The following is a 19,107-nucleotide window of genomic DNA, read 5'->3' as shown; positions in this document are numbered from 1 at the left end:
AAATGCAAATGTAAATCAAATCTCCATTATCACATAAGGAACTGAAATTCATATCATAACCAAGTGAAACATTATAAACTGCAGTCAATGTTTCTGATGGATGTTGAATTCAGGCACTCTTGGAACACAGCTCATTAGCTTTACATTTTAGTGTCCATATAAACAGTTAGAGCTTATCTCCAATAAATGGCCACCTATCCAGCCATTTGGGTCCCTAATTGACTCTTTATCCTTACATAACCCATAAGCAAACAAAGACATCCTTGATGGCAGAGAGAGGAGTAGGCCTAGTTCAGCATCCTCAACTCATATAGTAGGTATCATTTTCATGACATTAGATTCTACTTCAGGCTAGCTGTGTGTCTGCCTGTCTGGCCAAGGTAATTCTTAAATTGGGATGTATATGGCACAAAATCCATGTTTGGCTTCTTCCTCTAATGGTGTCATAAATATACACAATGTGAAAAGTCTTGTTTAATTTCTTGAGAGACCATATAAACAGACAATACATCAGTTTTACTGACTTGTTAGTGGTTGCTTCACAAAAAATATTGATTACTTTCATCTTAATTAAGTATAAAGCATATTACATAAAAAAAAACATTATAGACGATTTCTTGCTTTTATTTCTCCGGCTAAATATTCCCGCTATTCCTTCATATCACCTATTTAATTCACATAACATAAACTTGGGGCCCTTGCTGGTGTATGCACAATGTCTTTATGACCTTGTCGGGTTGACTGGTTTATGCGTCCTTGCCCATCTCATCGAGGACTCTCAAGTTATGCGACTCGCTTTGGTGAAGGAGGAGTCAGGAAGATTGAGCCATTTAAGATGAACAACGTCTCTGTACTCGAAAGTTGCGCTTCAGTGGTTTAGAGGCTATCCATGTTGGGCAAGACGAAATTCAGTATCTCAATATTACATTGCTACCGTTGCGGGCAGAATTGAGGTTCTTTTCAAGTGTTCATTGAAAGCGTTTCATGAAACCTTCGTTATCATGCCATCACAGAGGACCTGTATTTCAAAGACAAAAGTTTTTTGACAGTTTTATATATGGTGAACACAGTGAACTGCTCTAGAAGACTTGATGGAATCTGCGATCATCTAAAATATATGTTGGTGAGATAAAACAATAGCGAAAGCAATACATACTTGTGACTTCTTATTTCTAAAAGTAACAACACACTGTGCACTATTTATTTGCTATTTTATCACAGGACAAGAACAGCCCGCAAGAAGAGCTTTTGTTTCATCATTCTCCATCTGAGCCTGCACAATCGGACAACCATGAACCTGAGTACGCACCATCACCTTACCATGAAACACTTCGACCACAGCCCGCTGCCGGCATACAGCGAGGAGAACATCACTCAGAATATCTCTGTTACTGACTACAACAATGATACGGAATGCGCCAACATTATGATACCCCAGGAACTGTTCTTGACACTAGGCTTGGTAAGTTTGGTGGAGAACATCCTGGTCGTCATTGCCATCATCAAAAACAGGAACTTACATTCTCCAATGTACTACTTCATCTGCTGCCTTGCCGTCTCAGACATGCTGGTTAGTGTCAGCAATGTGGTGGAGACTGTGTTCATGCTGCTTAACGACAACGGACTGCTCATGATGATGCCAAGCATGATGAAACACCTGGACAATGTTATAGACATCATGATCTGTAGCTCAGTGGTGTCTTCCCTGTCTTTCCTCAGTACCATCGCCGCTGACCGCTACATCACCATATTTTACGCGCTGCGCTACCACAGTATCATGACGACCCAGCGCGCCGTCGCCATCATTGTCGTTGTGTGGTCGGCTAGCATCACAGCCAGCACCATCTTCATTTTCTACTACACCAACAACGCGGTCATCATCTGCCTGGTCACTTTCTTCTTCATCACTCTGGTCTTCACGGCGGTGCTTTACCTGCACATGTTCATCCTAGCGCATGTGCTCTCCAGGCGCATCATGGCTTTCCACAAGAGTCGCCGTCAAGCAACAAGTATGAAGGGCGCAATCACTTTGACTATCTTGCTGGGGGTCTTCATCATTTGCTGGGGTCCCTTTTTCCTTCATCTCATCTTGATACTGACGTGCCCCAAAAACCCGCACTGCAAGTGTTTCTTCAGCCATTTTAACCTTTTCCTGATTCTCATCATTTGTAACTCTCTCATAGATCCACTGATTTACGCATACCGTAGCCAAGAGCTGCGTAAAACGTTGAAGGAACTCATCTGCTGTTCTTGGTGTTTTGTGATGTAGATATTGATTCAGGAGAGAGAAATGTGAACCAGAATTCACAGTGACCGTAATAAGCACTGACAGATTTGATCTTTGTCATTATTGTGTGAATATGTTGAAGTGGACTGACAGGTAAATGGAATGGAAAATCGTACGAATTTGTTGAAAAACGAATTTCGAAAAGCTTGAATCGCTCTAAAAGACAGTAGCCTAACGTACAGGGGTATTGCTTACCACCTTCTAGTATGTTTGCCAAATCTACGCGAGTTTACATGGAACACACCCCATGCTCTGCGTTAAAACTGTGAGAAGACCTCCAATTAAAAGTTATATGCACTCACATCTGCAATCCACCTCAAAATGAAGTTGTATGGATTTCCCTATTTAAAACTGCACATAGAATGTCATGTGGATATAGAACGTGAAGTATTTAAGTATATATTTCTTAACGTTGGACTGTAGCTTGCATGTGGTTTACGAATAAACAGAAAAGGAAAAATGAGAATTCAGGAATCACATTGAGAACGCAACAACACTTCTAATCGCAAGAACATGATGGAAAGTGTTGTGAATGTTTACCTTAGACCTTAGTAAGATTTGCAGCCTAGGCTATTCTTAATTTAGAAAAATACAGAAAAAACATAGGCGATGTAAACAGCGTAATGTATGATGATGAATTCCCCACCAAGCATTATTTGTCCATTCAGACTAGAATAGATAAATAGAGATGTACTGAAATTAAGTGATACAAACAGGCAGTTTTACTGTATAGGCTATCCATGCTAATCGTATTTCACAATGTTCCTTCACTCGTTAGAGCAAAGATAGTTTTCATTTAGTATTAGTCCTGGTAAAGTAAAGACGTTTGGTTTCTTAAAGATAAAGCCTCAGTAAGGACGTTTTAAGTCTTTTTGTCAATACCTCTCTGTTAACTGTATATACATATGTTAATATTTTACCTTATTAATTTAAAGTGAAAAGAAAAACACTTTTTTATTACCAAAAGACTCACACATGTTCATGTTTCTATTTTTGTAAAGACCACCCAAAGAGCTGTTTATAGCAATATTTATAGCTATCTTCTGATGTTCATGTTAGTAATACAGTGTTTGTTTCGGATAAATGCATAGTTTCTCTTAAGAGTTTGCATTGATGACAAATGGGCATATCATCTCTGGATACAAATCTGTAATTGTGTCCAATTTATCCATGTTCCTTCTATTGCATTTTAATGGGTGTTTTTGGAGGGGTGGGGGGTGTTAAGTATAAGTATAAGTATGTATACTCTTTTGATCCCGTGAGGGTAATTTGGTTTCTGCATTTATCCCAATCCGTGAATTAGTGAAACACACACAGCACACAGTGTACACACAGTGAGGTGAAGCACACACTAATCCCGGCGCAGTGAGCTGCCTGCATCAACAGCGGCGCTCGGGGAGCAGTGAGGGGTTAGGTGCCTTGCTCAAGGGCACTTCAGCCGTGCCTACTGGTCGGGGTTCGAACCGGCAACCCTCCGGTTACAGGTCCGAAGTGCTAACCAGTAGACCTGCCCCCTGGCTGCCCCCAAAACTGTGTTCAACAACTATGAAAATCCATTAGATACTTGGATGTCAGGACTATTATCTGAGTAATGTTCACAAAGAATGACTGAAAGTTAAACTGGGTAGATCACTATTAGGTCATTGTCAAACCCATACAATCTGTTAATGTTCTTGATATTTTGGTTCACATGACTGAGATTGACACAGGAATTATACTGTCCCTTCAATGGAGGTTTACACAGATGTCACAGAATTCACAGCTTTGTGGTAAAACTAAAATAAATATAAAAAAATCTATATGAAATCTATATAAAAAAAAATCTATTCCAAATCTAGAGTTGGAAATATCATTAGCAGCCAAACTAACTACTCAATGGCCTCTTAAAAACATTGTTATATGATGCTGTATCAAAGTTGTCTGCGTGTTTGGCACATGAATGTTTGCTTGCCTCCAGTAAATGGACAGGCCAGGCTCTTAATTAGTAGCAGGCAAGTGGTGTGAGCATGGATTCACGTCTGCCTGAGGAAGTGGAATCTGTACAATTCATCCCTCTCAATCACGAGTTTCTTTCAGACATCCTCAGGGCAGCCTCAGCTATTTTTGGTGCTTTTGTTCACCATGTAAAATGCAATGATGTGCTTTGATGTGAACAAATAGTTTTTGTTAGGTTCGTAAGTAAGAAACAAATAGGTCTTTTATCTGTGGGAAAATGCTTGGGGCACTGGAAATTATTATTTTTAATACATCCATAATTAACATCCTGTTTGTGTAACCGCCTGAGCATATACAACCTATAAATTACACTTTTGAACATACAATATAGTATAGTAATGTGTCACCAAACATGGGTCCATATTCCCAGTGCCAAACCAGTTTCAGAAGTGTTCAGAATCAATATCCGTCCTGTCCCAGATGATAATGCATTGCATAGATGGAATGACTTTTCTGTATGGATACCTATACATCTTCTATTTGAAAGTTTCCATATCATTCTTTATCTATGTCATTACACTACAAAGTAGTCAGCTGTACTGCCTACATATCCCTAGTCCTGCTGTCATGCCTTCTGGTCAGCAGTCAGTCACATGTCCTTGTTTTTAGTTTATTCCAAAATTCTTTGAAGGGAGCTTTTGGTCTGTTTTATTCATTACAGTGAGACTGGTCTGGGCTATTGATCGTCCTGTGCTGAACTCTCGCCACTGCGTTGTCTAAGAGACAAAAGAAGAAGGAGTCTGTGGTAAGGCACTAGTGCGTACGGCATGTGAGATGTATGAGGTACAACATATTTTCTCTGAAATGGCTCTGCTAATAAACAACAGCTAGGAAATCTACTTTTGTCATGACGATTACTCTTTGTCTTAGTTGTAGCTGGATTACAGTTTTTTTCAACTGTTTACTAACTAAATCTTTTCTTGTCACACAATTTTCTAAACATGTCTTCCAAACATCATAACCCCACACCAAATCTGCAAAACCATACACTAATTCTCAGTGTTTGACTCAGTTTTCAATTGACTAAAACACATTTTGCAAAACACCACACACAATTTTCTACCTAACACAAAAATCTAACAGGAAGTAACTTGATTTCGTTCTTCAAACACAACCCATCAAAATGCCACACTAAATCACCAGTGCTTCACTGTCTCCCTTCACATGTGTAAACACTTTTTACTTTACTGAACACCATCCAATCATTGCCTTAGTATAGGTCTATGAATAGATATACTCTCTATATAGGTATGGACCCTTTCAATCTGCTCCTAGAGGATTTCCAGTTGAAATATTCAGAACCAATGCAGATACTTTGAAAGGGAAATTACAGTAATCGGACTTACAGTAATGTTCTACAAAAAGTTGACTTTATGTAAAATTTGTCTTTTTACTCTATTTTTGTTTGTCCCCATGTTACAGTACCATTAGCTCAATACATTTTTCTGTGCCTCCAGAAATGCCTTAGGAACGCTTAGGATTGTTTGTTTCTGCAGTTGAGAGGGTCTATAGGCCTATGAATACATACTGTACACGACCCCCCCCCCCTCCCACACACACACACACACACACACACACACACACACACACACACACATACACTCTTGAATTTCCCCTGGGGATCAATAAAGTATCTATCTATCTATCACACACACACACCCACACTTGTCTTTGGAAAAAGCAAAGCAATTTGATAGTATGGAATAATTTCCGTCTTAGGCAAAATCAGTGTTTTCAAAACTCCATGTCACTGTATTCTGCTTTGCTTTTTTTTCTTGTTAGCTGTAAAATACTGTATTCGCAACAGCAAATTATTTGTGAAAAAACACTATTTTTGGTTTCAATATTGCTTGCATTTTTACTGTGTATTTTTAAAAGAAATTATCCGGAGTAAAATGCACTTTAGATCAATTTACGGATGATTGGGAGTACATAAGTTGAGTTGACATCAAAATCATGTAATTCGGATGTGTTTTGAGAAAGTTCAATTTTACCGTTTTTAGTCAAAACTCGTTAGCCTGGAAGTAACCAGGGCATGTCATTTCGCCTCTACAAAACACTATTTTTATACCTCTTCTACAGTTCCAAACAACATTACACTTACGTGGTAGTGAGTAGAGGGTCCCTAAAGCCAAACCGAAGTATCCCGAGGTCTTTATGTGGTCGGATAGAGAGTCCAGAATGAATTTCATCAAGCCAGTACCTTTCCGGAAATGTTGCTGCTGCAGCTGGCATCTGTAGGGGAAAGTCCGTAGGAGTTGATTGCCGAGTGTGGAGTAACACGCTCTGGAAATTCACAATTTCGTCGCAGGTTTAAAAAAAAAAAAAAAAAAAACATAGTCCAGTATTTCTTTCGAAATTGAAATGAAGTTGTATGCAACAGCAAACCCTAGCTTACTAACAGGTCATGTCATGCAACGACGTGATGCAATCGACTCCTACAGACTTTCCCCTAAAGATGCCAGCTGCAGCAACAACATTTCCGGAAAGGTACTGGCTTGATGAAATTCATTCTGGACTCCCTATCCGGCCACATAAAGACCTCAGGATACTTCGGTTTGGCTTTAGGGACCCTCTACTCATTACCACGTAAGTGTAATGTTGTTTGGAACTGTAGAAGAGGTATAAAAATAGCGTTTCGTAGCGGCGAAATGACATGCCCTGGTCACTTCTAGGCAAACGAGTTTTGACTAAAAACGGTAAAATCGAACTTTCTCAAAACACATCCGAATGACATGATTTTGATGTCAACTCAACGTATGTACTCCCAATCATCCGTAAATTGATCTAAAGTGCATTTTACTCCGGATAATTCCTTTAACTTCTCTTTGTTGATACCGTAACTTTCACTCTTGTATGGAAAGACAGAAGAGCTTTAGGTTTTGAGCAACAGTGTGTACATGATGTATCCAAAATGTCATATTATGAAAAAAGTGAAAAAAGTGTTTGTAATGTGAGGCGAATGTTTGGTTTAAAGATGTGTTTGCGACATTTTGATTGTTGTGTGTCATTTTGCTGGAGATTTGAGGCATTTTGCATTTTGTGTGAGCAGTTGTGGGTTTTGTGTGTGGAGTTTTGAAAAATAGACACAGAGTTTTGAAAACGTGTGTAAACAGTTGTGAAAAACTGTACCATTAGCTCAATACAATACAAGTTATCATTAGCTCAAGCCCCCCCCCCCCCCCCCCCCCCCACACACACAGACATACTGTAAACACACACACACACACTTTTCTTTGGAAAAAGCAAAGTAATTTGATAGTAGTTTAGTAGTCAGTCATTTCCATAGGCAAAATCTGCTTTTTCAGAACTCCATGTACATCTGGTGGTCATTGTATTTTGCTTTGCTTTGTTCTTGTTGGCTGTAAAATACTGTATTCGCAACAGCAAATTATTTGGGAAAAATCACTATTTTTTGGTTTCAATATTGCTTGCATTTTTACTGTGTATTTCAACTTCTCTCTGTAGATACCGTAACTTTCACTCTTGTATGAAAATACATAAAGCCTATGAAAGACAGAAGAGCATTAGGTTTTGAGCAACAGTGTGTACATGATGTATCCAAAATGTCATATTATGACAAAAGTGTTTGTTATGTGAGGCGAATGTTTGATTTAAAGATGTGTTTATGACATTTTGAATGTTGTGTGTCATTTTGCTGGAGATTTGAGGCATTTTGCATTTTGTGTAAGCAATTGTTGGTTTTGTGTGTGGAGTTTTGAAAATTGACACAGAGTAATATAAAATCTGTAATATGAGTTTAGGAGAGAGAGAGAGAGAGAGAGAGAGAGAGAGAGAGAGAGAGAGAAAGGCAAACAGACAGACAGACAGAGGTCTGCTTTGGACTTGATAACTTGCTGTGTAATTTCTTATGTTCTTATTGCCATTTCTTTTATGTTCTGAAACTCTATTTTGGTTTATCTGATGTGTCTGTGTTCATACTGGATTCTTTGTGCTTGGTCCCCTTTGAAGTAAATTGGTCAGATCAGCACATTCACTACGCTTACTCTCTTACCACTGAAAGGTGTAATCAGTAAATGTTGGTAAAAATAGGTGTGGAAAGTGGATTTTCAATAGAATTACCTACACAAAGGAGGTTATGTTTTTGATTTGGTTTGTCATTTTGTCAGTTAAGGCTAAAAAAAAAACCCCAAGCTGTACTAAGCTCAGTTCTAAGACCAAAACAAACTATGCAACCTAACGCACCCAATGGTACTCTTGACATGCTAGCAAGACTCCAAATCTAGCCAACATTCTGGCAATGGAAAAACTGGCATGGTCGTTTTAAAAAAGGTCTTTAAATTCTCTCTCTGTCTTCCATGTGAGTGTTTTTTGTTTCTCTCTTGTTTTAACACAGCACATTGTAATAAGCCTACTGCCACAGGTAGCCTAGTGAAAGCTCTGGTTACTTTTTCTTTGAAGAGCTCTTATGTTGTATGTTAAGACAACAATCAGCTGAACCCACGGTCACCCTGCTGGCACTCATGGGAAGTGACCACCTCCCAACTGCATCTTGAGTCAGTCCTTCCCCACATACAGTAAGAAATAACATAATTAAGCACAATTTTTTAAAATGATCAAAGAACGCAATTTGTAATTTTCAAGGAAGCACACGTGTGTTTTTATACATGTGATAAACATACTGTTTAAGAAACTAACTCTATGGAGTCACACACTGGCAGAGAGAGTCCAGCCCTAATACTGGACATCTCATCAGAACACTATGCCATATAGGGCCAAAGGTCACGGAACAAGTACACCCACAAAATATATTCCATGTTGTTTCTCAGCATACATAAAGAATGTCAAGATGTCTATGGTTATCTGAGTTACAGCCTCAAGTGGACAACCTAAGAACATGCTGTCATCGTTACTCACCTGCACGCTGGTGTCAGGAGATCTGGAGGGACCAAGTCTAGTTCTGGACTATGCAGCACCAAGAAGAGACAGGGTAAATCCAAAGAATGGCAGAAGGTATGCACATGGCATATTTGAAAGGTTTCGTACCAGGCTGTTCTCTGACATAACTAGAGATGGAAGAAAACTATATACTATAATGATGTTACCTAGATTAAATTAGATTAGATTCAACTTTATTGAAATTGTGCAGAGTACAAGTACAGAGACAACGAAATGCAGTTTGCGTCTAACCAGAAGTGCAAAAAAGCAGAAAAGTGCAATATGATATACAATTATTTAACCATCTGTTATATATAATAATATTATATACTTAAACAATATAAACATTGACATGGTTGAGGTTACAGTCATGTATACTTCTTCTGGTTGCGGTTACAGTCAGTATTTTTATACTATGCCTACAGACACATAAGATAACCATATCAGCCCCATAAGCACTAAGCAATTCAGAGGTTTTACTGTGCCACAAAACAATCAGTATAATGGGCAAACACATGCTCTCGGAATTTGAGAAACTTAATTTAAAAAAAAATGTTAGCCAACTTGTAAGCCAAGGTTGATTGTTTTTGCAGTACTTAATGAAATTATGATAGCCCTACTGTATGGACAATAAGTTATAGGCTGCCACTGATTCATGCATCACTATCACAGTCTTCAGATGCATTCCACCATCAGAACTGCCATCAGAGAGGGCTGCAACATACTTCTGTCACTATTTCAAGACATGCATCGCCTCATACTAATCAATGCACATGCATCACATGACCTATGTTACATGGCTAGATCCTAGTGCATTCCATCTTATAAGATGTGCATTCCATCTTAGAGATTAACTAACAAATACAATTGCAGTAAAGAAATACATATTATACATTAAATTAGGAATTTGCTTATTTAAGCAAATCAATACAACATTACTAACTCAAATAACTAATAACATATAGATTGATAGATAGATAGATACTTTATTGATCCCAAGGGGAAATTCCAGTGTTGGCTGACCAGTCCAGTTTATTGTCCAGGTGGAGACCCAGATACTTGTAGGTGCTTACCACCTCCACATTGACCCCATCAATGGAGACTGGTAGCAGAGTGGACCTGCGGAAATCCACCACCATCTTGGTCTTTGAAGTGTTGAGTTGAAGGGGATTGAGGGTACGTCTACACGAAACCACCAGGTGAACTTTCTGCAGACTAATTTTTATTTGTAGATATCAAAACACACATGCAAATCAAGAAATATTTGTGGATCCCCCTCTGCGCATATACAAATATTATTGAGACAAATTTAGCTCCATAAGAAAACACTAACATGCAGTAGGCTAATGTTTAACTGAGTTAAGCTAACGTGTGCTTCTAACTTAGCCACTAAAGGCTGATAGGCTACATTGTGCACATAAATCATGACAGGGGAAAGAAAAACATTTTAATATGATAAATAAATGGTTTGGTTTGTTTTGACAAGCAGCGTGTCAGGTCGAGTGCCGTGGCTGAGTTGAGAGGTGGGGCAGCATGTATGTCGTCATAAAATTGCCGGCTTCGCACCTACAGGCGTCTACACGGCGAAAGTTAGCCGGCGGTTTCAAAAATTATCGGTTTCAGTCTCCTAAACTGCCGGCGTCATGTACACGCAAGGCGTAACCGTTAACAAAACCTCACTGGTTTCACAAAAACCGGCGTCGTGTAAACGGCACCTTCCACCAGGCTCCTGTACTCCTCCTCCTGCTCGTTCCTGATACACCCCACAATTGCAGTATCAAGTATTAACTAGTATTTTAACTTTGTGCAACAAATAATTCACTCAAATTGGCTCTTACTTTATAATTTTCTTAAGGTACTGTTTTCCTAAATCTGTTCTATTATGTCTAAAACCTCTGACCAATAAGTTTTTTTACATGATAGATAGATAGATAGATAGATAGATATACTTTATTGATCCCTAGGGGAAATTCATGTGTGTAAAACATATGTGTAGTCAGCATTAATTGTGTGTACTTTGATGTATTTGATGGTGTTCTGAGTTGTTCTTTAGACTAATGCATGGTTTTGCAGTTTTCAGTAAATTTATCTTTGGGCCCATGGCTCTATTTCTTTTCACTAAACTGGCAAGTGTTGTGTTTTTACCACAAGAGGGCAATGTTCATCAGTCTCTCTCTCGTGCACAGCCGTGTGTGTATGTGTGTGTGTGTGTGTGTGTGTGTGTGTGTGTGTGTGTGTGTGTCTGTCTGTGTCTGTGCATGCGCCTAGAGGGTCTCTTATATATTCTGTCCTTCTGACATTGAGTGGCACCATCTGTCTGAAACGGGAGCAGCATGCTCTCATTTGAAAACTTAACTCCACCTGCTCCACAGAGCAGCAATCAATAAAACCTGTCACATGGAGGAGGAAAGCCTCTAATGTAGCCTGTGATGAGCCTGCATTTACTGTAAAAGCTGCCAGGATGAAGGGATGCAGAAGAATCGATCCTGTCATATTACTTCTTAGAGTAAGATTCTGCATTTAAAACTCAAATCCATTCCCATTAATCATATTATGTTCAATTGCTCACTGATTTTTTAACCTTTGAAACAGAACTATCTTGCATCCAGGAGGTGCATTTTTGCGAAAACTAAACGGGAAACGCAAGCGCGCATGCATGCGGTCCAGCTCTGTGACTAGCAATGAAAATGAAGAGAATATTGAAATCACTGGAGAGAGAATGTAGCTGCCAGGCACTGCAGCTGTGATTAGGATCCCATAAGATCTCATCGTCATACTCTGCAGTTAACCCTCCATGGTGCAGAGTATCATTATGGAGACAGACCAATTCATTTGAAAATGGCTGCTACTGAACAATAAGATGACGATAAGAACACACTCAACAAATGACCACCTCCACACTTTATGATTATGTAAATGTAGGGACGGACTTGACCATGTACCCGTGCATTCCTACCTCAATAGCAACAGAATCCTTTGTTGTGGCAGGCAGCCTGCTGTTTAGTCCGAGGTGTGGACCTCCGCTCACAGCACCACTGACATGGCTCATGAGCGACTCACTTCCTGTCTGGGCCATTTAGCCACTATCTGACAAAAAAGCTAACAGGAAAAAAAAATGAAAACAGAAATGTTTAAGTTAACATCATAGTAAAAACACCTTGGTCCAGCTTGGGTAAATTACTGAATAATCTCTCCTGAGTTGGCAGCTGGTCAGTCCCAATCTCATTTGCATTACTCTAGGCGTGATTAGCATCTATGGCCGGCCTGAGGCTGCAGACATCTGGGGCTATGCTGACCACTACCATATGGTGACTTATCCTTCCACTGACTCTTATCATGTCAAAAATGACCTATGTATCTTTGTGTTGTGTTGTTGAAGAGGTGTGTGTGTGTGTGTGTGTGTGTGTGTGCGTGCGTGTGTGTGTGCGCTGACTGACTCACTGATTGACTGTGTGTCTGTGTGGCCTACTGAATGTTCCTCCCATGCTGTATCCTGTTGTCCTTGAGGGGCATCATCTGTCTGAAACGGAACTGGTATGTGCTCATTCGAAAATGGAACTCCACCTGCTCATGCTTCCCAGTCCCCATGAATTAATCAATAGGACCCAGCCAAGTAGGAGGCTTCTAATGCAGAGAATAGCCTACCCACATTACAGTAAAAGCAATGATACTTTTTAAACCTCAACCTGTCTATAGCCTACTATAGCTTGTCTGATAAAAAAAGAGTATGAATTCATAAAAAGGTATAATTTAAAAAAAGATATACTTTAAACTGTCTATCTCTCTTCAAGAATGAGTAAGGGATTTTTTGTTAAGCTAATAGCTTACAGACACTATCTCTCAAGGGACAATTTCTCACAGAACAAAGGGCCTCACTGAGAGTAGGCTAATGTTTGCATGATGTTTGGTTTTAAGAAGGTTTTAAATCAAATGTAGACTAAAACCAAAGCAACTGAGTCGGAGTTTGAGAAGCAAATAGTGATGAAGTAATCTGAGTTCTCAGAGCAGGATATGATAGTGTAGGCCTAAGTATGGTAGGCCAAATTTTGGTAAATTGGTAATGACTCAGCATATGGGCCATAGCATCAATGTTTCAGGTTACCTGCATTTCACAGCATTCAAAGCAAACTGGTGTCTTGCAGAAGGGACACTTCATATTTGTGTTTAGAGGTCAGATATTATGAAATTGGCCGATAGTTTTGTAAATGTTGTTCGAAAGTTAATGTTAATAGCCAGCAGCGCATTGCCGGCAGTAAAGTATTAGACCGCTACTCTGTAGCCTATTTCAAATGTTTAGCAAGTTACCTGCGATTGTGCTCTACAAGTTCGGGAAAAACCTGATGCGCCACGTTAAAATGCGTAGTCTAGCCTCGCCTGGTTGCTGATGCTGTTAACATTCCCCTCGTCAGACCACATGAAGTTGCAGAGATTTACTTTTCTGTGCTTCCTATTGGCTGATGGCCCACATGTCTCATCCCCAAAATGACGTCATGAGGGAGAAGTATTAGCATCCTCTGTGCAAAGCAAAGTAGACAGAGCTGATGACCTGCGTCTTCATGAAAAGCTTAGCCAGCGCCGTTTAACACTTTTGCTGGCTACTTCATACAATCAGCACGTCTCACCTCAAGGAACATAATGCGAGAAATCGTCCACATTCAAGCTGGCCAATGCGGCAATCAAATTGGAACCAAGGTAATTTTAAACTTATGAAAATTAAAATCACATGAACTTCTCATGTTACATTGCAGTTGTTAATCTGGGCTGTGACATCTTCTGTGCGTGTTGGGCACGAGTGCATCATGCCTTGAATTAACATTTGAATGAAGATAAAACAACTGGTGGCTAAGAAATCGCTATAAACTATAGCCTAACTTTTTAAGAATATGAACGTGTCATGAAAGTTTGTTCGTGTAGTCAATGAATGACACTGGTAAAGCAAAATAGCCTATGTGGCTATTGCGCACAGAATGCTATCTTCCCTGTATAATAGCCTAACTGTGCATCACTTTATCTTCAAGACGGAAAGCAAAACATTGACAATAATGTTAATATATTTATGTTTATCATATCCATCCGTTATTCTAATCTATTAATATTGTGAAAATAGATGTCTAAGAACGTGGTCCAATTCCAGGAGTTTAAAGGATATCAGATTTCATTTATCCGAATGACTTGCATTTTTGCGTGATGGTATCATTATTAGACTAAAATTACCGGCTATTATAACGCTGAACGTGTAGCTTAATGGAAACGTTTGATCCTGTTGCGTCCCCTTGTGGCGTTAACATACCGCATGCTGTGTCAAACACGCACGAAGTTTCTTGCGCAGTTTGCATATTGTCTTGATGTATTCACGAGAAATTGCGGTATGGGAGATCTTCAGAACATGACACGTCTCTCAATCTTATTTTCCTATGAAGTCATTTGACTCCCATAAGAGAAAACTCTAAGCTGTAGAGACGTCAGTTCACAGATGTGTTTTAAATATTGAGTTGAAGTTGCTGTGAGAGGGAATAGCTGGAAGATGGGAAGACATTTCAATAGGCCCTGATTTTCCTATAGTTTCAATCCTGTGATCCTGTAATGTGGAAGTAGACTATGCGCCTTAGATCCTGGTCTGGGGCAGTTAAAAAGATGACAATAAAGAATCCTGCACTTGATGTAAATTATGTCATCATCATTTATAGATTTGTATAATACTGATGAATTGGTGATAGTTTTTTGGCATGGTTTTCATTGAACAACAGTGAGCCTGGTATCCTGTAGTAAGCCACGCCTTCCTCTGTATTCTCCTTTATAGTTGTATGAGGTCATCATTTACTTTCCAGCTGTCTCGCCCGTGCAGGCCTAGTCCTTTGTCCTCAGTAGAATTAATATTGGTCAGTCCAAGTAACTGAGAAACTTAGCTTTTGTGCAATGACACTTAGCCTTTGTGCATTTTGTGCATTAAACCAGTAATATCTGGTTCTCTCATGGGCCATCACATCAGAAACTAGATAGATAACCTGTCCGTCTCCTGTACAGTGTTGCTCATTGGGGCTTGACCCCAGTCACATGATCCCCCGCGACTCATAATGAGGTAGTGAGGAAGTTCATTGTCTGTGTGTGGCTGGGTGCTGCTGGCCGTTGAGTCATGCCCCTGTGGTTACACTGTGACTCTTTAGAAACAGGCTGGAAGGCTTCGGCCCACTCCCTCCTGGGCGTTAGAAACAGGCTGGAAGGCTTCGGCCCACTCCCTCCTGGGCGTTAGAAACAGGCTGGAAGGCTTCGGCCCACTCCCTCCTGGGTGTTAGAAACAGGACAGCGGGAGCTAAAAAAGGAGCCGAGCTAAAACACCAAGGTGATCTTGTCTTGTTTCTGTGACGATGTTAAAAATGCATGCTGGGTGAAAATACTGATTCGAGGGAAGTTGGGACGTCAGAGTGATCCATCATGTCGTGGCGTCAGCTCTCTCGCTGTCACCCTCTCTGTCTGTCCTGATGTGCTCCCGGCTTCTTTGTCTGGTTTTTTTTGTCGCAAGCTGCCTGGACCAGATCTGCTCGTACTTTCATTGGTCTCTGTCTCACTGTCCCATCTCTGTCCCATCCCATTATTCTGGTCAGATCCAACACACACACACACACACACACACACACAGCTGTTTGTCCCCACAGGATCAATACATCTCTGACTTTCACTTACCCCTTCTGTTTCCAGAATGTGCTTTGTGAACAGAGTAGTAATACAAGGCAGCAATGCTATAGTTAGACATCAAAACAGTGTTCTCTTTGACTCTTCTCTTCCTGTCTCTCTCTCACAAATGTGGGTCTCTTATGTCCAAAAGTACTAGATATCATGACAAAGAACTGGAAACAGAAACACGATACAGTTTTTACAGTATGTACTCTTGTTTCAGTCGATGTTTATAAACCCCCCCGTGTTTTTGTCTGCCCTCAGTTCTGGGAGGTGATCAGTGATGAGCATGGCATTGACCCAGCTGGGAACTACATGGGAGATTCAGACTTACAGCTGGAGAGAATTAACGTCTATTATAATGAGGCATTCAGTAAGTATACTTGCTAGTGACAGTTTTGTTATTCTTTTTACAGTTAATTAATGAAATGAATGATAACTCAGCATGTTTTTCACTAAAGTAAAGGTATTTATATATGTCATATTTTTGCTACATTGCATGTAAGTTTTTTTGCATTTTGCATTTTTAAAAAATGCTTCACTTAAGGGAAGAGGAGAGATAGACTTCTCTGCATAGTCGGTCTGCCTCTTCACCCCCTCCATGTTTGGATACTGTCTGTCCACTAGCCACTTTTTACCACTGTCTTTCTGCCTCACTGTTTGCGTGCTATATTAGCACATTAGCACATATGCATAACCCCTCCCTCCATGCCACAGCCGAACTGTGGCCACACTTATACCTTTTCTTAAAATAGTTATATATATAAATATATAGACTTGACCTGACAGAAAGTATTCCTTTTATTTAATAATGACAGGTCTTGGAAATGTTCTGTATTGAAACTGTGGACACAGGATCATGGCTAGAGATTTCTAGAGATGAAACATCTGCCAACAACCTCAGCTGTGATTACCAATACAGCTGTGGCCACAGTCCCGCAAGAACTCTTTTATGTCCCACAGTTAACCTTTCAGGTTTCTATGTACTGTAAGAGCCAATGGAATGAAGCTACTAGGTCATACAAAAAGGAGGTTTTTGAAACATTCTTGAGGTGTATTAGAGTGTATTAGATGTGTTCACTAAAACGCAGGCAAATTAGTGAGCTCATACAAGATTGAGGGAGGGAATTTACAACTGGAAATGGTTTCCAAACAAAAAAAAAAAGCACTGACATATGTGATGGGGGATCTGGGAAAACATCACATGGTAAAATCAAAAATCGTCGATTTCAGCTCCGTTTCAACCCTCTCTGGTGAAATTTCACCAACTTAAGATCCTGATACCATCCTAGCAACATCCTAGACACGGTCCTCTAGCAACATTCTGGATACCATCCTTGCAAAATCTTGGATGTTGCTAGGATGGTATCAGGATCATACGTTGGTGAAAGTTGGGTTTTCCCAGATCCCAACAAATATTTCTGTAATGCTGTTGGTAAGTAGAATGTCATTAACAAATCTCTTCATCTCTCCTCAGCCAACAAGTATGTTCCAAGAGCTATCATGGTGGATTTGGAGCCTGGTACCATGGACAGTGTCCGCTCTGGGCCCTTTGGTCAACTTTTCAGACCAGATAACTTCATTTTTGGTTAGTATAATACAGCTGTTTTTTTTACCTCATAGATAATATCCTGTCTAATCCTGTCCTGTCTGAAGAATAATGGAGAATGTCTAATCAGCAGTTAGAGACAATGAATAATAACATCAATTATTTTGTTATACACTATATTCTATTGCTCCAGGTGCCTAAACTGGAAATATTTTTTCATGGACACAGAGTTCTCTTTCTAATTCTATAACTTCTTATTTCTTATTCTTAAATTTTCTCTATGACTCTTTAAGGGGGACTACATTTCTATTCTCTAGTCTTTTTTGTTTCATGTTTCTCAATGACCAAGTGTGTCTATATGTTCCAAGCATCCACATATTTTCTTCCGTGTCCTCTTGGTCCTGTAGGTCAGAGTGGGGCAGGAAACAACTGGGCAAAAGGCCACTACACAGAGGGTGCAGAGCTGGTGGACGCAGTGCTGGACATTGTGAGGAAGGAGAGTGAGAACTGTGATTGTCTGCAGGGCTTCCAGCTCACTCACTCTCTGGGCGGAGGAACAGGCTCGGGCTTGGGCACGCTGCTGATCAGTAAGGTCCGTGAGGAGTACCCCGACCGCATCATGAACACTTTCAGTGTGGTGCCTTCGCCCAAAGTGTCTGATACTGTCGTAGAGCCCTACAACGCTACGCTTTCCATCCACCAGCTGGTGGAGAACACGGACGAGACGTACTGCATCGACAATGAGGCGCTGTATGACATCTGCTTCCGTACGCTCAAGCTGCCCACGCCCACTTATGGCGACCTCAACCACCTCGTCTCCTCCACCATGAGTGGAGTGACCACCTCCCTCCGCTTCCCAGGCCAGCTCAACGCCGACCTTCGTAAACTGGCAGTTAACATGGTGCCCTTCCCTCGTCTGCACTTCTTCATGCCAGGCTTTGCCCCTCTGACAGCTAGGGGGAGCCAGCAGTACCACGCTCTCACTGTGCCCGAGCTCACCCAGCAGATGTTTGATGCCAAGAACATGATGGCAGCCTGCGACCCACGCCACGGCCGCTACCTCACCGTGGCAACCGTGTTCCGCGGTCGCATGTCCACGAAGGAGGTGGACGAGCAGATGTTGGCTATCCAAAGCAAGAACAGCAGCTACTTTGTGGAATGGATCCCGAACAATGTGAAAGTGGCTGTGTGTGACATCCCGCCGAGAGGCCTCAAGATGTCCTCCACGTTCATCGGCAACAGCACGGCCATCCAGGAGCTTTTCAGACGCATCTCCGAGCAGTTCACTGCCATGTTCCGCCGTAAAGCCTTCCTGCACTGGTACACAGGCGAGGGCATGGATGAGATGGAGTTCAGCGAGGCTGAGAGCAACATGAACGACCTGGTGTCCGAGTACCAGCAGTACCAGGACGCCACCGTAGATGAGGAGGGCGAGATGTACGAAGATGAGGAGGACGACTCAGAGACCCAGGGTTAGGAGTCGCGCCTCCAGCTGTGTCGGACAGTCAACAGAAAACCACTGTGTCTTTTAGGACCAAAAATATACCTCCCTGCCTTAACCCTTCTGTATATCTCACTCTTGCTTCATACTGTTTAGCTCTCCTTGATAAACTTAAGTGACAGCTCCACCAGTAATAACTGACTGTAATGCAACAACTCATATTGACATGTTGAAAGTACTGATTGATCAAAATGAAATAAAACA

At 40.7% G+C, this 19,107-nt stretch overlaps 2 protein-coding genes across 2 annotated transcripts; both read left to right on the top strand.

The window, feature by feature from the left end:
* The first annotated feature begins 1,291 nt into the window (after positions 1-1,291).
* Positions 1,292-2,345, top strand: mc1r (melanocortin 1 receptor). The gene has a single exon (XM_076288037.1). The coding sequence runs from the start codon at positions 1,292-1,294 to the stop codon at positions 2,267-2,269; it is 978 nt and encodes a 325-aa protein (XP_076144152.1). The 3' UTR covers positions 2,270-2,345.
* Positions 2,346-13,744: 11,399 nt separating this feature from the next.
* On the top strand, positions 13,745-19,050 carry LOC143125355 (tubulin beta-3 chain). Its single transcript, XM_076286741.1, has 4 exons — positions 13,745-13,873; positions 16,118-16,226; positions 17,331-17,441; positions 17,810-19,050. The coding sequence occupies exons 1-4, from the start codon at positions 13,817-13,819 to the stop codon at positions 18,877-18,879; spliced, it is 1,347 nt and encodes a 448-aa protein (XP_076142856.1). The 5' UTR covers positions 13,745-13,816; the 3' UTR covers positions 18,880-19,050.
* The last annotated feature ends 57 nt before the right edge of the window (positions 19,051-19,107 follow it).

The sequence above is a fragment of the Alosa pseudoharengus genome, unplaced genomic scaffold (genome assembly GCF_046254945.1).
Source record: "Alosa pseudoharengus isolate Yale_2024_CS ecotype anadromous, Long Island Sound unplaced genomic scaffold, YU_APseudo_1.1 YU_APseudo_1.1_scf_16, whole genome shotgun sequence".
Lineage (NCBI taxonomy): Eukaryota > Metazoa > Chordata > Actinopteri > Clupeiformes > Clupeidae > Alosa > Alosa pseudoharengus.
Note: the sequence above shows the minus strand (reverse complement) of the source record. Positions and strands in the feature narration are given on the sequence as shown.

What these genes read in the sequence shown, in the direction of transcription:
- mc1r (XM_076288037.1), top strand. Translation starts at nt 1,292, where the DNA reads ATGAACCTGAGTACGCACCATCACCTTACCATGAAACACTTCGACCAC.
- LOC143125355 (XM_076286741.1), top strand. Translation starts at nt 13,817, where the DNA reads ATGCGAGAAATCGTCCACATTCAAGCTGGCCAATGCGGCAATCAAATT. An exon ending in GCAATCAAATTGGAACCAAG is followed by an intron (nt 13,874 to 16,117) that starts GTAATTTTAAAC and finishes GTCTGCCCTCAG; the next exon opens with TTCTGGGAGGTGATCAGTGA. An exon ending in CTATTATAATGAGGCATTCA is followed by an intron (nt 16,227 to 17,330) that starts GTAAGTATACTT and finishes ATCTCTCCTCAG; the next exon opens with CCAACAAGTATGTTCCAAGA.